This window comes from Drosophila subpulchrella, chromosome 2L (genome assembly GCF_014743375.2).
Source record: "Drosophila subpulchrella strain 33 F10 #4 breed RU33 chromosome 2L, RU_Dsub_v1.1 Primary Assembly, whole genome shotgun sequence".
NCBI classification, from domain to species: domain Eukaryota; kingdom Metazoa; phylum Arthropoda; class Insecta; order Diptera; family Drosophilidae; genus Drosophila; species Drosophila subpulchrella.
Genome location: NC_050610.1, coordinates 23,791,145 through 23,813,502, shown reverse-complemented (window position 1 = coordinate 23,813,502; position 22,358 = coordinate 23,791,145). Strand labels below are relative to the sequence as shown.

Sequence of the window (22,358 nt, the reverse complement as noted above, 5' to 3'; positions counted from 1 at the left end):
AGGTCATATTATCGACTTAATAATACCCCATACGGGTTTCACTTAAAATACTTATAAAATAATTGGGTAAACATACCTTCTTCGAAGATAGGTATAATAATATACCTACCAGTCATAAAAGGATTTACTAAAACCTTAAAGAGAGCTTAAAATAATATAAGTTATCCCAAATACCTAAAACCAATATTTATATATTATATTATATTTTTTTTAAATCGCTATCTTTGCTTTCATATAATATGAAACAAATATTTTAGTAAATCACTAAGAAATCTCTTATTTTTTATGATTGTTAGTTAAAAACGCCTCATTTTGGCAACAAATGTAACACCTATTTTTTGCCCTAAAAAATCAGTGTTTTGACTCGCAAGTCGCTAAAAAGGCTAGAATGTTGAATGTCATACCTCAGTAAGCTCGTTATTTAAGTTCCAATCCATTGGCGATCAAACCGGGAAATTTTTTATTTTTTCCCATTTTCGAAAAAAATTATGATGTAAATCAATAAAAAAGATTCGAAAACTGATAAAAAAAAATAAATTGAACGGAAAGTGAGGTGGATTGTTAGATTTAGTTGTAAGCTGTTCAGGACACTCATTCTTTAAGCTGTAGTCCTTGAATTGACAAAGTAACAATTACAAATCCGCTAAAATATTGGTATATTTGGCTAAAATTAGAGAAAAAGTTCTTCATTTTAAGGATTATATTTTTAATGAAACCAAAAATATTGGATTTCTTAAAACCGACATACCTCATTATTAAGCGGTACGAAAAGAGAGTCGGAAAGACAAACGGACTGAGTGGGTGCTATGGAGTGGGTGCGAAAGAGAGGTGTATATGTCAGCGTGCCGCGAAAATTAATCCATTTGCTGTGACAATGACTTTTATGCGGTTTCCAGCAACGCGACGGTGGCCACCGCCATCCGGAATCACCATCGCCATCGCCATTGCCGGCCAGGAAGCCACTACGCCCAGTTTCCCAGTTAGCCAGTTGGCAAAGTCAAGCCGCAGGCAGAATGCGGGCCAGGGTGAAAACTTGGTGGGAAATAGGCAAAGGAAAAGTCGGGAAAAAATCAGCTGGGTCGCTTCACAATGCTGCGCGACATGTAAATATTTGGCGACATTTATAAAAAATGTTTTCGGACAGCCCCCGGCTCCTCTTTTCGACCGAACGCGAAGCCTTATCAAAGCAATTATCTCTAAGATGCCTCGTCGTCGACCTGCCCCGCCCACTCCCTTTTGCTAACAGCTTTATTGCACAGTGGAGCGAAGGCTTATATTTTACATATCTAAAAGATATTTGAGAAACAAGTTTTTATAAATAAATATTAAGAGTTCTTATATTTAACAATATACATTAACTAATCTTTTTTTTCCTTGCCTTTTTAAGAACTTAAGTATTTTCAAAGTGGTTGAGCTTTGGAAATCAGAAATAATTTAGGACTCGATTTTAAAAACTATTTGTAAGCCCCAATAAGTGCAAGTGTGTTAAAGAAATACTATAAGCCACTATAAACTTGAGTTCAGCTAGCAAGTTATTTCGATTTATGTATGATTTATCAAAAATAATTTTTTTTTTTCTTAATTTCTACTTTGCATTTTATTATTTCTTTTTGATATTCTGAATAACTGGTCGGGTCAGAAAACGATTTTAAGACTTTTGTAAATTTTTTTACTGAATAAAATTAGAAATTTATTTTTTGCTCACCTTTTGACCACTGTGAATCGCTGACAATGACAGTGACCGTCGTCTGCTTTTGTGAATTCGACCCTCCGTCGCTGGTTTGCCGCTGCCTTTGTTTGATTTGGAACAGTAACGGAGACAAAGTACATAACATTTCTCTTGATTTGCTCTATCTCTTTCCCGGGCCACCATTTCTGCGGCGGATTTGGCAAATGCCGAAAATTGTCAAATGTTGCGGTCAATTTGTGGGGTCAACGAGAAGTGGAGCGAAGCGAGGTTATTTAACAGTGGTTGGCGAGGACCGGGAAACCCTAATCCTTTCTTTTTTGTGATATTCCAAATTACGCTTGAATTGTGTTTCCAGTTAATCAAGGTGATAGAAGAGGTGTGTTAAGTTCAATTTATAGCATTACATGAATGAAAAGGGGAATTTACACCCCTATAAAATATTTTTGTAATGGAACAATACTTCTTTGATGCTTATCAAGTTTATTGGCAGACTTAGGATTAATACAAGATCTTTTAAATTCTTTTCACTTAAGATACAACGGATTATTTACATGAGCGCTTGTTGTTGTATTGGATGGATCAACCGAATATGTTTTGCTTGATGGCAGCCCAAATTCCCTGACCCCGTTTCGGGGTTAACTCGTTTTCGATTTCCTTGTTGTATTGCTCTCGGAGCAAAGGATCCATAGGTCCCCAGTTCTTCTTCGGCGTGAAGGCTCCGCGGATTTTCGCACCCACAGTTTTGCCAGGATCTCGAATAATGGCCACAATCATCCAAATGGGCAGTTGAAGAATGCCAAACGCTGTGATCATCCAGCCAATGCCTGAAAATGAAGAGTTATTAATGGTAGGTGCTTTTATTTTTATCAGTAAGATAAGACTCACTGTAAGCCCAGTTCGGGTAGATAATATTATTGTACGTCAGGGGCTCGTAAGTCGCATAGAAGTAGATCAGAATAACAGTCATGATCAGCGGGGTAAAGATGCTCCAGCAGAGTCTCCAGTAGAGACCCACTTTCCGATTCAGCATGAACTCAATGTCCTTGCACAGGCGATCTGTGCCATAAATCCATCCTATAGTGTAGAGCTCAGCGATTCCGAGAACCAGAGCAATCATCGAGGCGCCGAAAAAGTCCACCAAAGTGAGCATATATTGGCCTCCCTGCGAAATTAAAAAATTTTAGAAAAACCTTTAAGATATTGGAGTATTTACAACTTACCGGCGTTATGTACATCAGTCCGATCAAAAAGCTGACCACCGCTATAAGCAGCGAGCACTGCCACTGCTTGAAGTTGGGGAACCGATCCCGAATGGCGGTCACCGAGCAGGAAGTCATTGCAATATTGGATCCAATGCCCAAGACGAAGAGCATCAGGAAGAACAGCACCGAGAAGATCTGTGGCAGCTGCTTGAACTTGGCAATGGCATCGGGATACGAGATGAAGGCCAATCCGGCGCCACCCTTAACCACTGATCCAATGTCGTCAGTTCCGATCTCGTGGGCCAGATGTCCGAGGATACCGAAAATCGTGAATCCCGCCAGCAGAGAGGTCATTGTGTCCAGACCCGTGACAATGGCCGCATCTCTATGGACATTATGGCCGAACTTGTTGAACGACGAGTACATGATGATGTTGCCGAAACAAACGGACAGGGAGTAAAAGCACTGGGTCACAGCCGCGTACCACACTTTCGGATCAAGGATCTTGCCCCATTGTGGCTTTATGAAGTAGTAGATGCCATCTAAGGATCCTGGCAAAGTGACGGCTCTCACCAAAAGAACGCCCATGATGACGTACGGGAAGAGGGCCAGGAAGTAGGATGCCTTTCCCGAACTCTTGACTCCGCGCCGAATAATAAAGAAGACACAGGCCCAGGCCACAAAGAGCCCAACGACCAGCTCCCAATTGGGCAGTCCAATTCCATCCTCAATGTTTGGTGTCTCGTGCAGCACTTCCTTACTAGATTGGGAGGGATATTACATAGTTAGTAGAGATATCACTGGGTACAGACCACCACCAATTAAAAACATTTAGACAAAACCATCACCGATTTTATGTTGGTGCTGTTGTGACACTTTCTTTAAAGTTCACAAATTGACTATGGTCTAAACTTTTATACTTTGCCAAAATCTTATTGATAAGCAAAAAATATATTGAAAGACTAAAAAAATTGTTATCTAAATATGAGAAAAATTGTTAGAAAATGAAAAAGTGACCAAATGGTTGTTTGAAATAAAGTATTGTTCAAAGGCAACAGTACGTATGAGTGTGAAGGGTTTTTTTTAATAAATATATTTAGGTGAATAGAACCTAACAAATTTCCATATGTACAATTGATCTAACAACTATAAAAAATTTCCCCTTAGTATTCCTACAATAATATTTATAATACGATTTGCTTAGAACCCTATATTAGTCATTGAGTGAACTTTCCAGTGAGTGTCACAACCGCATCATTCCAGACTTATAGCACTTACACGAAGTACCATTCCGAACTGGTGATGACCCGATCGTTTTGTGATTTCATTGTGTAATTTTGAGTTCGCTGATCATCACTTTCCACCTGAGACCAATTACTCGCTTCGGGGGCTGAGTTAATGCAGAGGCTACCCCACTCCGCTCGGCATGTGGCCCAGGGCAGTGGGTCGCGGAATGATTCAATGAAATATCGGCCAATTATCGCTACCAGGGCGGCATAGTAAGTGCTCAGCATGAACACCTGGAACGCCTGGCCGGCTCCAACACCTTTTTCCAATCGGTTACAAACGAGTTACGGGAAGAAAGAGTTTAAGCACAAATCGAATGAGATAGAAGAGAGTTATGAGAGCATTAAGATTATTTAGGGGATGATAATCGGATGATGGGGATAAGAAGGTCTCAAACATATAGTGGATAAGTTAGTGGTAAGTGCTTCATTGGGGATAATCTTGTGTAAGACTTGCGGGCAGTAATAGGATTTTCTTCATATTAATTACTTGCGATGACTGTAATATTACGGGCTAATTTTTCGAACTAAGGTATTAAACACATTTATTAAAATGAAACTTGTATATTCAAAGAGTTAGCAAGATCGTTGTGATTAAAAATGAATGTATTTAAAAATATTAATGGGTTATTCATCTTTTTCATTAAAATCGTGCACTTTTCCTGCAATACAAGGAACGTCTATTTTGACAGATTAACCCTTAAATTGGATTCTTATCATTTTAGTGCTCGTGTGCATTCACATAATTCAAGTTTAGGTCAAGGCCGGACATTGTTGTGATTGAGTGATTCAATCCCTCGGAAATTGGATGCAGATATTGACGCTGGTGATGGCTGTCAATTGAACTGGCCAGCGGATGGAAATGGAATCACTTTCTGTTTGGCTGTTGCAATCGCATCGCTCTATTGCAGAGCCACTGGCCCACAATTGATGGCAATGGGCACTGGGCAATGGGCGCCATAATTGCCGGCAGAGGGATGCGGGTACTCATTCAATTAGTCGCGTAATAAAGCGGACATTCCGCGCCTTTGTCGGCCGGGTTCAGGCCATAAACTTGAGTACGCCGCTGTGATTTCGAGTTGCGAGCACCGCGATAAGATAACCCACAGTGCACAATCACCCACACATAACACCACCGACTACCGAATAACATGCGGCTGCAACACCACCAACCCATCTACAATCCACACTCCACAATGGGGAACAACCACAGAACGAGAACAAACCACTTACAGAAAGTACAACTCCGCGGATGCAACGGGCTGCTGTTGGGGCAACCTGGCCATCTCTGGGTCCCCGGAAATGGGAGTGGAACCGGTACTGGGACTGGCCAACTGGGAGGTGTTGCCCAGACTGGAGGCCACGCAGAAGGACTGCCACTCCGGCTGGCACTCGGACCAGGGCAACGGCGACCGGAACGAGTCGTACAGATAGCGCAGGGTTATGCCCATTATGGCCACGTAGTAGGTGGTCACCATGGATATGGATATCACCTGGCCGATTCCGACACCTATGGATGCGGTCGCGAATTCGGGACGGGCAGGCGGGTTGATGAACAGAATGACGATGTACTTTCTTTAGTTCGCTGTTATCATGCTCTTAATTAAAAGGGGTAGCTCGATTTTATAGGAGTCTGACATATCCCTATTTAAAATTTTAAGTATATGTCAGACTTACAAAATATTTCGATAGTAGCTTCATTCTTAATGGACTACTCGTTCAATCATATAATTTAATATTTTAAGACATTCAAAAAAACAAATATTTAAGAAATATTTCATGGGTTCATGGTAATGCTTTTAGATCATTTAATATTTGGAAACAAATTCTAATACCATACATTTTTAAAATTAATATTTAAGCATTTTTAAATTGTTTATTATATTAAAAAACCATGAAACATTAGAAAATGTTTTCGTCTTGAGGGATAACACCCCACCCTCTATTTCGTTGGCTTTTTTCTATGTTTTTTAAATTTCAAACATATATTTTTTTCCCCTAAAGAGCATGACAACTTCGAGCCTACTATTATGAAAACACGGACGCTTACCTTTCATGGCCGGGCACAAATCGAACACCTTTACCGAGCCGCGACTGGAAAACTGGCCAATTACCATTTCCAGATAGTAAATCGGTTTGCCAATCAGGAACAGGACAATGAGATATGGGATGAGGAAGGCGCCCCCGCCATTATCCAGAGCGGTGAAGGGGAAGCGCCACACGTTGCCCAGGCCCACGGACATGGCGATGCAGGACATGAGGAACTCCACGCCCTTGCCCCAGGTGGCACGCTCCTCCGGCAATTTGCCGCCCGCCTCCTGGTCATCGGCATTATCTCGCAGGGCGGGATTGTTGGCCTGTGGAACGATGATTAGTTGGCTCATGGATTATGTGGGAACCGCTTTCAGGCGGAGCATACCGAAATCTCCACTGTGCTGGCCGTGCTGCGTCCATCGTCGCCCACGAAGGCTGGATTTTGGTGGTTCCTATGCGACGGTTCCATATTGTCAGTGCAAATCCAGCTGGAATTATTCGTTCTGTTAGCATCGAGTTTTGGACCTGAACTAAGTGGGCTCTCTCTTTGTGGAAGCCGTATAACTGACAATCGGACTAACCCACTGATCTTGCAGATAAGAAATGATGTCACTGTCACGAGCTAGATAAACTTAGATGCTTGGACGGATACTGGAAGGAGGTCGCTGCAGTGCCCTTTAGATACTGAAATTATGGCACTTGTCTGGCCTTGATAAGATCTTCTAAAAGTTAATCCCCAGGAAAGTATACAAATGGTAAAAGATACCATTTTATTAATGTTTTCTTCAGTTGTGGTAGAGCAAGTAGTAATGCTTAACAAAAGGAGAGTGAATTTGTATTCATTTTTATATAAACTACGGAAAGTATATTTAGGAAAACAATTTTCTCATAATTTTGTCAAGCATTTTTACTGAACTTATACAAATTGAGATAGAATATCTTGTAAACCCAACTACTCTGTAAATTTACTTAGAAATTACTTTCATTGAAAACCTAAATATGTAAATATTTATAAGATACTAAGGCATCTGCTCGAGTTAGTGCCATTATTTGGGTGAACTAAAGATAAAGACTTTTATTTGCTGAACCGTTTAAACAATTTACACCTTGTTGGATTTACTGCGCCAGCTGTTAATTGGTGTGGGTGATAAAACTGCTAAGCGTGAGTGATGTATAACTTTATATTTGATATTTGTTTGGCTACATTTGCATGCACACAAAGTACAGGTATGCTTGACTTGGCGAACCGGTTGACAGTAGGGTGAAATATTGACACGTCTTGTTTGCATTTAACCACAATTATTAATTTGTTGTAAGATATCACGTTTTTCATTAATTTGACTGTTATTATCCAAAACATGTTTCAATTCATTAGAATATTTCATTAAATATTTAGTGTTATGTGCATTGATTGATCGGTTCAATATACATTTTGTCACATATTGTGCAAATTACTACATTTTTTTTGATTACATAACGACTTGTTGGGCCAAACGTTTGTTGGTAAATGGAAATAGGAAATTATTTGCAGATGCACAATATCACTTAGAGCAACAATGTGGACAGAATGATTAGTTACGTTTAGATAAGAGAATTTTAATGAGCTTAATTAAAATTTATAATCGGCAACAGTAAGAAAAGGAAACTCTAAAAATATGAAATATTGACAGCATGCTATAATACAGTTAAGAAGAGCTGCATCTGAGTAATAAACAATTTAAAGTCCACTAGTAAAAATAACAAATCTAAGTCAGTAAGTAAGGAGACCACAACAATACTCTTTGAATACCTGGAATAATTATTTATGATTGACGTCTAAATCCGCAATAAAACATTTGCATTTATTTCGATTTTATTTTGCTCATTATAAAACTGGTTTTGGATTCTGCTTAAAAATATTCTGTTTTTAATGGCAAACGTAGAGACAAAAAGTGATTTCCCCGCCAGATGAGTCAGACCATCAGAACTCTATTATGTTGATTTTTTTAACTTATTTAAGAAAACATAGGGAATGGTTGAACTGACGTCATTAACGTCGCAGAGCCGTAGTGGTTATAAGCAGATATTTCTGGTTTCATCTTAATTTAAGAGATTTTGGGACAAAGAGCTTGAAGAAATTTTAAAAAAAACCAGCACAATGTTTTGGTTATTTTCCCTTACTCATGTTATTGTTTCATATTATTTATTTGTTATTATTTTCCTGTATGGTAAACACTTTTGCGCCCACATTTAAATGAATGATGGTATAAAACCAATTCAAATTTACTCAGTTTGGATCCCAGACACTTCAATCGACTACCGTCAGGGCATTAGCATGCAAAAACGTGTTTTTATATGGCCAACTTGTTGCGCTCACTGCCAAAACAAACGGACGGTAACGATCGATAGACGAATCACTATTAAATATGTATGCATTCAGTGCTATGATTTTGTTACCCACGTTGCGTATACGTCATTATGGAAATGCTGGTAACGGTGGAAAAGGTCAAACAAATTGTGCAAACTCAAATATTATGATCAAACAATGCAACACATTGTTGAAACTGAAATTAATATCTCATTTTATTATAAGCAATTTCATTATTTAAAATAGGTGTTTAAATAGTAATCAGTTTCTATAATAACGATATATTGATTGCATTTTATAAGTTGATTATTATTGGCATCACATTATTTCACAGGCTTATATATATTTAAAGTTATTTTTATAACTTTGTTGTTCAGTTCGACATGGCAACTATAGTTTTAAGCTCCATACTTTATTTGTTTTTTATTTTGTCTTTCTAGATCCCCTGTTTATAGACACTAAACCGCTTTATTTGCATGATCTCCGCTTCCTTGAACTAATTGACGGTGTCTTACCCGGTTTTGTTTTAGCGGCTTCTTATACACGATATTCTTCGTACTGGGCCTTAACACCTTCACTTCGATGCAATTCACCAGGCGACAATTGAGGTTGTTTTGTGCTGATTTGCAGGTGTTGTTAATGTTGGTAAGGTACCAGGCGGCTTTAACTGCTTTGAACTGCTTTGCTGGAGTTGTACTTGTTCAATTAAAACTCTTTGCCCAACCGAAGGTTGTATGTTTTACAAATGCTAAGAGTACACTCCGTTTTAGTGCTTTTGTTTTGGTGACTCTACGGTTTTAACCGATGAGCAGCAGCACACACACGATTTTGGTAATACTTCCGAGCCGAGAGGGTCGCATCCGAGAAACCCGTTATTATTGCAAGAGCCTTTTGCCGCGAAACGCGTTTCCCGATCGATCGTGAGCCGAAATCCAAAAAGCCAAAAAGCCAAGCCGAGTGCCAGCAGCCAACTGAATGAGCCAGGGCAAGGTTCCGATGGTTTTATTGTGAACTTGACTCTAGAGCCGTAGTTTGAGGCAGCTATATAGGTGAAAGCTCAGCCTACAGTTTTAGGGCCACTGGGCTCGGGTCTTTGATGAGTGATCTTCCGCCAGGTGGTTGCTGACCTTGCTAAGTGATCATTGGTTCGTGTCTAGGTTTAATTATGTAATTAAATCTCATTTCAATAACCTTTTTATTCGACGTAATACTAATTTTAAGCTCCAATTAATAAATAAAAACCATATTAAGAAACCTTACAGTTAATTTAATTTACATATCGATAAATATTTCAGCATTTTATCACTAATCATTGCCAATTTATTCAGATTTAAAAATATTTTTAAATGATTTAATTAACCAGAATTAGTTTTAAAATTTCTTTAAGGCCCCTAAGAATATATAAACTTCATTGCTAGAACTTACGTGTATGTATGTGTAGGTAGGTTCAGTTTTCATGGAACTCATTTACATTTTGGTAGATAAGAAGTTTAAGAAAACTTAAAAACAATTCCAAGGTAAAGTAAATGTTTTATATTAAATGGTGTAAGCGTGATATATTTTTTTTTGCCTTGGCTTAAAATACTTTTGAACATTTTTAAAGTGGTTTCAATGCCGGATCTGAGAACTCCAACTTTAAGCGCCGGACTGTAGCTTTCTTCGAGCCCTGGGCCATGCACTTACACTTTTCTCATTACGCACACCAAATATACACATAGAGCCATTGTTCTTTTCGGGGGGTTGTGGGACGGGCCGCAGCAGCTAAGCAAAACAACACAAATTGTTATGATAAAAGTTTTTATCAAGTTTCGCTTCGTTTTTGTGTGTCGTCATCGTCTTGGTCCTGTTCTTAGTCTGGTTTTGGCCATGCCAAGCCGTTGATTTCCCCCATAAGATAGGAGAAGCGAAGGAGAGCGAGCAAGTTGTTCGTTGGCTAGCTGGAAAATGCATAAAACAAAGCCCCCAGGGCATTGGGTCCGAGAAGGTGGTGTGTGTGTGATGGGGTGGTTTGTCTCATAAAATGTTAACTACTTGCAAAAATACTGCTAACTGGTAAAACTTTAAGCCAAAAATCATTAAGTCTGCAAAGAGCATTTTGCCGATGTGCCAGAGAGCGAGACGATGGACAAGGGATTGGTCGGAAGAAGTTAGCTTGTTTTATGCTAGAAAATTGGTTGCATGGCCATTTTGCGGTTTACTCTGGGCCACTGTGGGATTTTCCACATCCAGACGCCCCTCTCAGACTCCGATGCAGCATCCAGGGCCCTTTAGTGGGTCTCGGTTTTTGTCATTATGACTGGGACCTTGGGGGTGACAGAACTGGATCAACTGGCCAACTGTCCAGTCCTCGGAGCCCAACCAAATGGACGTCGCTATGTGTGATCCCCGTCCATCTCCCCCTGGCGCACAACTTTTTAATTGCAATTAAAAACTAAGCAAAAGTCTTGGCTAAGAAATTGTTAAGTCTCTGGCTCAGTTGCTGTTGTTGTTTCCAAATTAAATGACGGTGGCCGAGACCGAAAAACTTACAGATTGCTATTTTTACTTTAGCAATTTTTTAAATATTGCATCGCCAAGAAAAGTTGGTGTCACAATTAAGGGTTAAAGTTGTGGAGGACATAGCCAGGTGCTTTATGGGTCAAATAACATTAAACGTAATCAATTTATTTATTTATAGGTTAGTTTACAATATATGAAAATGAAAATTTGTTTCTTAAAACAAAAATGTAAGTGTTGTATGGAATGTTAAGCTTCGTAAAACTTGCATGAAAAATCTATGGCTATTTATTCCTGAACATTTTTTATTTTGCCTTGTATATCAGATCAACATATTCCATTTAACGACTTGTTATTATTTTTTGTTGCGTTATTTTTGGGAAGAGGCATTGGCTGTGAATATAATTTATGTAGATAAATGTAAAAAGATTTTAAATACATTATTTATTTCATATTAATTCCTTGACATATTAGCTAATTAAAAAAAAAATATTTAAAGATTGGTCTACAATTTTTTATTAAGGTATCCTTTTCTTAGAATGGACACTATACAAAATGTGGTAAAACATAATTGCAAAATTGTATTATATTCGTCGGAACTTAGGGCAGATCCCATTTGAACCCCTTTGTGGCAAACGTTTAGCCCCAACGGAGATGAAAAAGTTTCGTTTAAAATTTTTCGACACATTCGAATGCATTTTCTCTAGAGCCGCCGCTCCAACTGCTCAACTTTCTTTGGCCGGCAGAGGATGCAGTAGCATCCTGGATATCCATGTCCGACCGCCTCAAAGGCTCCTTTCGGCTTTTGTGGCCAGGCCAGAAATCATTTCAGTCCTCGGCCCAATCTCTCTCCACTATATCTCTGACTCTGAATACGAATCTGGATCTGACTCGACTCGGCTACTCACATGTTATGTGCAAGGTAATCTCCTTTATTACTGCGGCAACTTTTGCGAGGAGATTGGGGACGGGGGTGTCGGGCATAAAACAGGATTTCCAGAAGCTCCGCCATCGTTGTCGTTTACAACTTTTGCATAACAGGCCATGGGACAAACTGTGAGCATTACGCAAATGTTTATTTGCGGGCTCAAAAAGCCACGGAGCCATAAAACAAAGTTTTCCTCAAATTATATATTGGACAAATCCCATAAATGTTCCGAGCTGAGCGCTAATTGAAAATGATTCTGGGCCACTTATTTCTGTAGTTAATTTTCGTGGTCCTATTAAACGTAAATAGCTTGGTGGAAGTGGAAATTTCATCTCTTAAATAGTCTCTTGAAGAAATCGAAATGGACATTAAATCGCTTACGAGAGAATCGGAGAATGTAAAGTAAACATTATTTTTTCCCAAAAGGAACAGTTTTTAGGTCGATGAATTAACCGACATGGGTATACTTTTTGCCACCTCACTTTCCGTTGATTCTTTGTGTTCGTATTTCATTTCATTCCTTTCATACTTTTTCTTTCTGTCATATATCTTTAATTTCTCTACAGGCATACGGCTCAGAATTTTAACGCCTTTTCTTTTTTGCTTCTGTTCCATCAATGCAATTTAAAATATTTGTTAAAAATATTAACTTAATTCCAGCAGTCTTAAGAAATTCATGGAATACAGTATCTTCCGTTTACATCAGACCATTAAAGATATTAATTTAAAATACATTAAATTAATAAGACTACCAGTATTCGTCAAGGAAGACATAATGTCATAATTCAGACGGTCACAAGCAGCTGGCCACAAAATAAAATTAGAGGATAATAAGCACTGCATCAAAAGCGCCCGCGGCTTTCGGAGGAGCAGTAAAAGTGGCAGGCGGAGATGCAGCAGAAAGCCGCCATTTTTCTGGCTTGTTTGACAATTGTTGCGGTGGCAGAATGGAGCATGGAGCATGCAACTCGGAACATGGCCGCCATTCATCGTCCGTTCGTGCGGAGCGCCAGCCGGAAGCTGCACCAGATGCTGAACGTGACCATGACAACGATTCTGGCCCTGCACTGGGAGAAATGGGTCTCAGACACACGCCCTCTAAAGCCCAAATCAAATGAGAAATATTATAAAATAAAAGTAGTTAAAATAAAAGATTTGTTCATGTTAATATTCAGTTTTCTTGAATTTTCAAGGAAATACATATATAAATCTTAGGTATATCCTCAATCAGGAAGTATATCGATTTTTAAAGATACCATATTAATAAGGTATATCAGAAATGGTATTCCCTATATATAGCGCATACGCAGTGTTGCCTTGCATGATTTCCCAGCATAGAACTTTTCACCATTTTTCGATGGACATTGCTTCTTGAAAAAAACCTATCCTAACCAAATTAAATATAATGTTAATGCTTTTTCCCCAATAACACAACGAAATTCCCTCAGTGCACCTGTGAATGGGAACCATAGCCGCCGAACCACTAATGCTGTGCTAGTTGTTATAGCTGTTGTTCGACTCAAAGAGGCATGCAACGCAAGTTGTTATAGTTAGCTGACTCTTGTGGTGCGTGCAGTTCGCAAGTTTGCCGCTGCGAGATGGCGGTTCTTCAAATTCCCGCCGACCAGCTTTGTCAAACGAATTCGAGATATATCGGGGGATACACACCCATAATTTGCCGCCTCTTTTCATACCCCTCGAAACTCCTTCGACACTCTGCACCGAAAGTTGAAAGGATTCCCTAAGACAAAGCAAGCGTTTTTTGCTTTTTTTGGCTGCTTCCTTTTTAGGGCTCCTTTCGTTTAATTGTTTTCGGCACGTTGAGTGCGAAAATGGAAATGTGTCTGAAAGGCGTTCAAGTTGTCAAGGGTTAAGGCGCTGGGCGAAATCCGAGCTCGCTTCGATGCATCGCCAGACTTTTGTCTTCTGTCGCCTTTGATGGGGCGCGCCTAATTAGCAGCGGGCCGAAACAAATTGCTTGTTAATTAAATAACGTAAAAACATGAAAAGGATTTCGCCTTTTTGTCGTTTCTTTCACGCAAACTGATTCAAGTGGCATCGAACCCATTGACAGCCACTCCAGGCTCCATTGGAATGGGAATGAAATCATTTTGAAGCCGGCTAAACGATGGGAATCCATCTTGAAAATTATTTATTGGCCGGTGATGGTAATGGGAAAATCGAAAAAGGTAAAGCACATTTTACATATATGTATTTCTTCTTAAGGCTTCTTGATTGATTGAATGGGAGGGCTATGCTAGTCAAGATACAAATTCAAATGGAAATTCTAATACAGTATTCTATTTTTAGATATAACATATTATAAACAAATTAATTTGTATGTATACTTAGGCTCAATTTTAAACATTTTTTATGCCTAATGTTCGAGGTGAATATTTTTGTATGTTTTTAAAATTAAGAATACGCAGTGGGAACTAATTGAAAAAAGGTAAGGCACACTTTTCCTATATTTATTTTTAATCTCAGCTAATAGAGATAAAAATGCAGAAGGAATTCTCATACTGAATACATTAGATAGTACAAAGTGAAAATAAATTATTTATTATATTTATTTAAAAGTAATTAAGTATACGCAGTGTGAATTATACTTCGGGTTGCAATGTCTTTCAATCTTCCTATTTTAATTGTACCCACCAATTTTCCTAAACTTAAAATTCCGAATGGGGGTATAAAGAGTCCTGACTAAAGCGTTTCTAATTATATTTTACCAAGTCGAACTGAAAACTTCTGCCCCTCGACTGGAAAAGACAGCAACGTCTGCGTTTGAGTGACCAACTTCCGCTGCCCCTTCGAAAATTAGAACTGCGAACCGATAAACTGCAATGCCCGTCTGCCAACTGGCTTTCGAATGCCCCATCGAGTGGCTTGGTGTTTCGGTCGTCCTGCGATGGCAATTTTATGTCAGCTGCAGTGCAATATGCAAAAGGAGGCGGTGGCCCGAAATTTCGTAAACGTCCATTGTCGCGGGTCATTAGAGACACGCGATGCCTGCAACTAGTGCGAGGAAAGCGTGGCATCGAAACCAAAGGAGTGGCCTGGGGCGAAAGAGCCAGGGTCGAGGAAAATGCGAAAAGCAGACCACAATTTACGGTCAGGAAAATGCGTAGGAAAAGCAGAGGAAAGGGAATCCGATTGGGGCCAAAAATGGCTCATCAATCGAGGTTTGTTAGTCCCCTGAACTAAAAGTAAATATTGCTAAAAGCAGCCTTGTGTTATTCATGCAATTAAATGCAGTTTCAATAATAATGTTTTGTAACGTTTTGTAAATTAAATAAAATGACATAAATTCCTATCTATTTTGTGGATACTTGTCTTTAAATACTTAATTCAGAAAGTTGATTTTTATTTATTAATAAAATAGATTTGGTCAAAGTTTCATGGCTTTTCTTAAGTTAAAAATTTTTAATTATAATGAAAAAACTAAGATCAGAATAAAAAATATTATAAAATAAACTAAACTAATATGTATTATAATTTTGTTTCTTATGAAATAAGTGTGCTTTCGTCAACAAGTTCCATTTTTATAAAATGAAAATTTATTTTAATGGTATTCCTTATAAGTAATAAGTATTTTTTCCATCAAGTTCCCTTTCTGAAAATCGAATAACAAAGGATCACAATGGGGCAAAGTAAGTGGTGCCTCAGATAGTTGCCCCGTTGTTATAAATATTCGATCTGGTTTCCTTACCCGGCAAAACCCCACGTTCTGAGCCACAATATAAGATGCCCCTCGCCTTTCACCGCCTTTGTTGCACACATCTGTCGCTGTCGTTGCCATGCGGGCTCTGCTGTTATTGCCATTTGCGATGTTGTGGCTGAGAAGCAGCAGGTGCACGGATCTAAACGGTTTCCTATTCACTTTGGCCTAATGCGTGCATGGATGTTCGGGCGGGTGTGCCTGGAACTCAATTCAAAAATACTTAACAAACATTTATTTGAATTTTTCCTCTCCATCTTCTTTTATTATTTGCGGCTCCCAGTGCGCTCGCAGTTGTTGTAATAAAAATGCAAATAACTCGAACTCGAATGGGTTTTGGCTAGTCGTATGCAAAGTGCCAAAAGCTACGAAAATATCTCCCTCTTCTTCGTATTTTCTGTTTCGTTCACGAGCATGCACATAATTTTAATGCCAATTCAATTTAATGGTTCATTTCATATGAAAATTGTAAAAAGTCATTGCTGCTGCGGCCGACAAAAAAAGGGGCGAAACGAAACCCGTTCGAAATTTCTTCGAATATTTGGTTGCCACTGCTGTAAATATGGTTGTTGCCGGCACTTTGGCATTTTGTCATGCGTGATTTTTAGGTTGGTGGTTCAGGAGAAAGGTGAGGGTTTTTTTCGGGGCTTGCGTAGTTTCCTCCATTGTGTTGATGCATCCTGGGGGCAACAACAAACTGTTTTGCCTTCATACATTTTTCCTATTTATTTTTATTTAACTTATATTTTTGTGCGCTCGCCAGGTTGCATTTGTGAATTTATATAGTAAGAAATTTATTGTGTAGATGGTATTAAAGACCAGATTAATGTGAACTCTTTATTTATATAAAACTAGGAATATTTTAAAATATATGTTTTGAATTTTGTTTTTAAAAATACAAGAGAAATGCTGTAAGGGTGTTTACCACTTCGTTTCAAAAAACCATATCTTAATTTTTTCCGCAGTCACGTAATAAATATGCGGACATGCATTTGCATTTTGATTCTCCCATATTTATGCGTATATAGCCCTTTTATATAGATCTAAAATCACTCATACATGTATTTCTATTATAGATAAAAATCCTTGAATGCGAACTCCCCAGCCACCCACATCCTCCCACTTCTTTTTGACATATTTGATTTCTTTTTTGCATTTATTTGATTTCCATGCCAAATTATATTCAATTATTGTTGCTATGACAGCGATGTTGGCTCTGACATGTCAAACAGTCCTTCCTGTGGATAAGGAGTACCATGAGTGGCGAAAGGAATATAAGTTTTTCTCGTAGGATGAACATTTATAGTTTATAATTACGTGAAATAATACCTTCAACAATATTTTGAAAAATAAAAAAACACATAGTAGGTATTTTAAAAAAGAATGCATTTTATTCACTTATTATTTAAGTGACACTTATTATAATTACGTAAAATAATAACTTCAACAATATTTTAGAAAATGAAAACACACATAGTATGTATTTTAAAAAAGAATGCATTTTATTCACTTATTATTTATGTGACATTTAAAGTGTTTATTTTGAACAAATTACAAAATGGTTTCTCATTTGCAAACTAACAATAAGTCAACGTATTTTTAAGGAAAATGTTTGTGCCTAGACTGACTTGTTAATTTTTTTTTACAAATCACTTGTAAAGTGTTCTTTGCAGAGAACTTTGTTGGGTTGAATTTTCCAATTTGGTGCAGCCAAACAAACGATACCCACATCCACTCACATCCCCATCCATACGCATGTTTTCAGAAAGTTTTCCATTTTTTTGTGGAGAATTCCGGAATGGTCCTGTTTTCTGGGAGTCATCAGCGGTACCGTCACTGCCGTTGCTGGGGTTTCTCAGCAATTTGAATGGTGCATTCTTTTCGCTTTTTCTCCTTTGGGGTCTCAGAGGAGGGGACCCAGATCCAAACATCTAGAAACTACATTTCGCTGGTAGTGATTGGGACATCAGAGCTTTTTTTGGAATACGGCCAATCAAAATAAAAACTGAGTGACAAGAGAAGAGAATTCCGATGAAGATAGGATCTGCAGAGCCTCCAAACTTGTGAAAAACATTACATATTTTAAGTTTCTAGATTTACAAAAAACAAATATAATGTTAAGAACCATTTTTAATAAGCCTAAAAGCAAGAGATTCTTTGAATTGATTGATACCCTACCCCAAGGGCTTAATTCGCCAACATTTCAATTCCCTTTGATTCTCAGTCCGCTACACAAAACCCGCTGTTCCATTGCGGCCTTAAAACTTTAAATGGCCTAAGTAGGGAATGGCTGCGAAATATGCGCCGGGCTAATGGATTCTTTTTTCTTTACCCACTTTTATTTTTTTTGGATAGGATGGCATGGGGGTATTGGGAGCTCGCTGTTGTTGTGGACTAATGGAAGCTCCGACGACGACCTTAAAAATGTAAATAAATGTTTCTCTCGTTTTGTTGTTCACGAGTTGGCCGGCTACCTTGTGCTTAACCCCTTGAAGCCCGCGCACTCACAAACACAAACACCTATTCGTATCACCCCAGGGGCCGCGGTAGTGGGTTTCGTTTGGCCGCTTTTAATGCCGCGTAAATTTTGCAGGATAATCCAATAAAGAGATTTTCGTTGTGGCTGTTGCCGTAGGGTGCACACAAAAAATCGCTAAAAAAAAGGGAAAACATTTTCACTGGGACACGACAAGCTAACAAAAAAGTCCTGTCTGTGTGTGCAAAACAATTGAGGCGACTCTCGACGACGGAATTTACAAATGGTGGAGGAAAGTGATTTCAACGCCACGGAATGGCTGCTTCAATTTAGATTTTAGTGGCCTTTCAAATGTGTAATTGCTTTTAAAGTCCAGAAAAATACCCCATTCAAACTAGTTATAAACTTTAATATGCTCTGCATTTTTTCAAATTCCTTACTTTATTTTCATTGAAGGGTGTTTAAATTTAATTAACTCATTTTCAGTTAAGTGAACTAATTATTTATATAAATGGCTCTATTTAAAATAAGTACAATAAATATCCAAACCTTTTCCCGTTCACTTTAGAATAATCATTTATTGCCTCAGCACTAGAGATTTTATAAATTGACCTGAAAAGGTCCCTGAGTGGACTTCACGTCCACTCGAGTCCCATCCACCGTCAGAAAACTACTTTAAAGACCACACACATAAATAGTCATGCAGAAAACAAGCACATCAACAAAAATGGAAAAAATCTAAAAAAAATAAAATAAAGGAAGCATCAGTTTACACACAAATTGTTTTAAATAACCGAAACGCATTGGGGCGAAAGTACGTCAATATGCATACTTTTCATATGCACAGTTAAGCAAGCGAAAAAACTGCCCTTAGTTCAAGACAAAGAGATTCTAAAGTTGATCTATCGAATTTCTGCTTCGGGTTTTAATAATTAAAGTTAATTCACTGGAAGCGATGGGAAACAATTTGCCTAATTGATGAAAAATGCCAAGTTATATTGTTATCGGGGAAAACAAAATTGAATGCATGACGTTGTTTAGTTGGCAGTGAGCTTTAGATTGAAAATTCAAGTACACAACTTGCATTACATTTAATTATTATTTTCCAGTCAACTATTTGTATTGGCTCCCAGCTAACTGACAGTCACGAATTGCACTTAGGCTACAGCTGAGTCGCACCTAAACTAAAGTCAAACGCCAGGAGCAAAACCCACTCGCTTTTCCCATTTCATTTCACATTTCCGCTGAAGAAATCGTACAGTTGCCGATTTCCAAGACAAAACAAATAGCAAACGAAGCGTGTTGAGCGAAAATTCCTGGCGTTCTCCGAGGGAAAAGCGAAAGAAATCAATAAATTTCAAAGGAAATAATTAAGCAAGTAATTGACTTGGATTTCTTTTAGGAATTCCTCCATAAATCTCCTCCAGCTAAGCTAGCTCAGAGCGTATGGAACCTAAAATACGAGGAGGGGGCATCCTCGCATCCTTGTTAGTTATATGGTGTTTGTGTGAGCAGGCCAAAAAGGATTTCCAGATTAAGCATGTGGGGAAGTGGTACGCTGAGTTTCAGAAATATAAGATGTCTTTTAAACTGAAAGATTAAGATATATAAAAACATCGATTAAAAATATATATTTTGTATCACAAATAATAAGGTTTATTATTATGTGAATTGTAGATTTAGTAAGACACTTAATAAATTAAAATAAATATTTTTACTTGACTTTTTTACTTAAAAGACACGTTTTAAAAACATTGCATCATACATCATATCACACATCATATCATACATCATATCATGCATCATATTAGACATCATATATTAAAAAAGCTCTCAGCTTGTAGGAAAGTTATTACATTCTGAGAAGTATAATATCAGCATGGACGGCTTATAAAAATGCATGGATAATGGTTCAAATTTGTAGTTTTATTTGATGAAAATGTAGGGTTAATAATTATTTATATAACTTTGATTTCGAACTTTAACTTATGGCCCGTAGTGTAATTATCTGTAAGTTCGTTCGTATGTAACCAGCTGCAATTGCATCTTGGGTGGGCGGCGGAAATGGGGATGGCAGCTTCTATTTTACAGTTTCAACACGCCTGGAATGCGCCACACTTACACTTGCCACTAGCTGCTGGCATTCCTTTCAAGGATCTGTATGTGTGTCTTCTGGGCTACGGGATATGGGATATATATGGGCGGGAACTTGGGATATAAATAGACAGAACAAGACCAAGCGCCTCCGATCCCAAAGACGTCGCCCGAAATTAAAGCCAAAGGCATTTCGGCAAATATGTTTGTTTGGTCAAAGCCGAAAGCCATGGAATATTTGCACACTTTCGCCAGTGTGTGGGTGAGTGGGCTAGTTCCTGACAAGTGTTGATTGTTTGGTCAGAAAGAATTTCCGTTGCAGTCACGGAAAACGTTTGACTTCCTTGAGTGTGCTTTAATTGCCACAATTAGGTTTTCCAAAAATAGTGCTTATTTTCCTAAACCAAGAATAAAAATGTCTCTATGTATGTATTTTTCAATGTTTTATAATACCCAAATGTTATGGGAATAATGAATTTTACCAATTTAAAGTCTGAAGAGAAGCAATAAAGCCATCTGATGTTGTTTTGCTTAAGTTTGTGCTTCACGTACCGCCGTGGTCAAGTGCCCCGCAAATATTTTGAAACTCACAAAGGCTTTTGAGTGCTTTTGCGTCGTGTGTATGTCGTTTGGTTTTTTTACGTTTTAACTTTTCGGTTATAGTGCTTCTAAGTTTTGAAACTGTTTAAGCCATGGCAGTATTGTGCGTTTAATTGGGCTCATAAAAGGTAATGAGTGCCCTGGGGAACCCGCATGAATCCCGACCAGCGAGAATCCTTTTCCATATCTTGTCTGCTCTGTCAAATTGTAATTTATACTGGAACACAGGGGCTCCGCACCGCCGGCTGGAGCTTAACTTTTACAGTATATCAATAAATTACATTATCCTTAATTTCCCGCGTTTTTCCGGTCAACACAGCAGAAGCGACAGCGACGACATTTAACCCGCCCGCAGCTCTCTGGTCATCGGCTCCTGCTGAGCCAGCAATGCGAAAATTCCTTGGGGTGGGAGGGCCAAAACTTCACGGGGGAGCACAAGTGCCTTTAAGGGGAATTGCAGAAATTAAGTAAAATAAGTTTCATTTAACAGGCATTCAGAGAGCACAATAAGGAAAGGAGAGAAAGGAGTCAGTCCTGTGGTAACAGCAAGCCTTAACACTTAAGTTTTCTACTAAATAATTCGCGTTTAAAACAGGTTAAAAAAATAATTTTCAGATAAGGCCATTTCTTAAAAATGTAATTATATTTATACAACCCCATTACCAAGAAACAAGCATTATTGAATTGATTTTTGACAAAAAAAATGGAGAATTGACATACAAGAAATATTAAGATTTATTTTCTTTGTGCAAACCTTCAATAGTCATTTAGAATTTTTGTTAACCTACTGTTTTGAGGAATATTTTTAAAATCTATATACTGATTATATGTATAGTTTTATATTAAAATCCATAGGGCTTGATTGACTAGAAATACTGCTGTTTTTCTGTAAATAACAAATAAAACAGGTTACAACAGTTCTGTTAATTTAATAGTTGCTGGGCATGGCCAAGAACGCTCACAGTTATGTGAATTGTTGGTTATCGGTTTATAGCCAATCCGCCAACAGGGCCATTCTCCCTTGACCATGTCGCGATTGTCGAATGTTGAATGAATTTTGGGTCGTAGCTCGATTACTTAGCACATAATTTCATTGAGTTGTCTGCGAACATGGGAATGTGTGCATAAGTCCATTCAATTGAATCGGGGATTTAGTATGAATAGTTGGGTGGCATGATGGTCGGATGATGGTGGGTGTAAGCGAAGGCTGACTAGCAAACCTTAATTAAGCGACGATGTATTGCGTTTATCTGATGCTGTGGTGTCCGCTTACTCAGTGGGCGCTTATTGAATATTTGACCAATCGGAAACTCGGACGCTACAGTTTCACCACCTTCAATACAGGCTGATTTCGGGCTAATGAGTTTATGTTTGCTAGCCTGCATTTACGGTCTGGTCCATGGAATTCGACTCAGAACCTAACCCTGTTGAAAATGTGATGGAATGCTGGTGGCCCCTTCTAACTATTAAGGAAGAACACCTGTTAA

General features: G+C 38.3%; 1 protein-coding gene across 3 annotated transcripts; it reads right to left on the bottom strand.

Moving 5' to 3' along the window:
* Positions 1-2,155: 2,155 nt before the first annotated feature.
* Positions 2,156-9,530, bottom strand: LOC119547668 (sodium-dependent nutrient amino acid transporter 1). Of its 3 annotated transcripts, none has more exons than XM_037854623.1 (7): positions 9,075-9,530; positions 6,598-6,700; positions 6,229-6,535; positions 5,412-5,688; positions 2,911-3,652; positions 2,576-2,852; positions 2,156-2,514 (listed from the first exon to the last, which is right to left on the bottom strand). In XM_037854623.1, the coding sequence occupies exons 2-7, from the start codon at positions 6,679-6,681 to the stop codon at positions 2,270-2,272; spliced, it is 1,932 nt and encodes a 643-aa protein (XP_037710551.1). In that variant the 5' UTR covers positions 6,682-6,700; positions 9,075-9,530; the 3' UTR covers positions 2,156-2,269. The 3 variants fall into 3 exon arrangements, with proteins under 3 accessions (XP_037710551.1, XP_037710554.1, XP_037710553.1); XM_037854626.1 differs by lacking the exon at positions 5,412-5,688 and adding an exon at positions 4,171-4,438; XM_037854625.1 differs by lacking the exon at positions 9,075-9,530 and having other exon boundaries at positions 6,598-6,753.
* Positions 9,531-22,358: the final 12,828 nt, after the last annotated feature.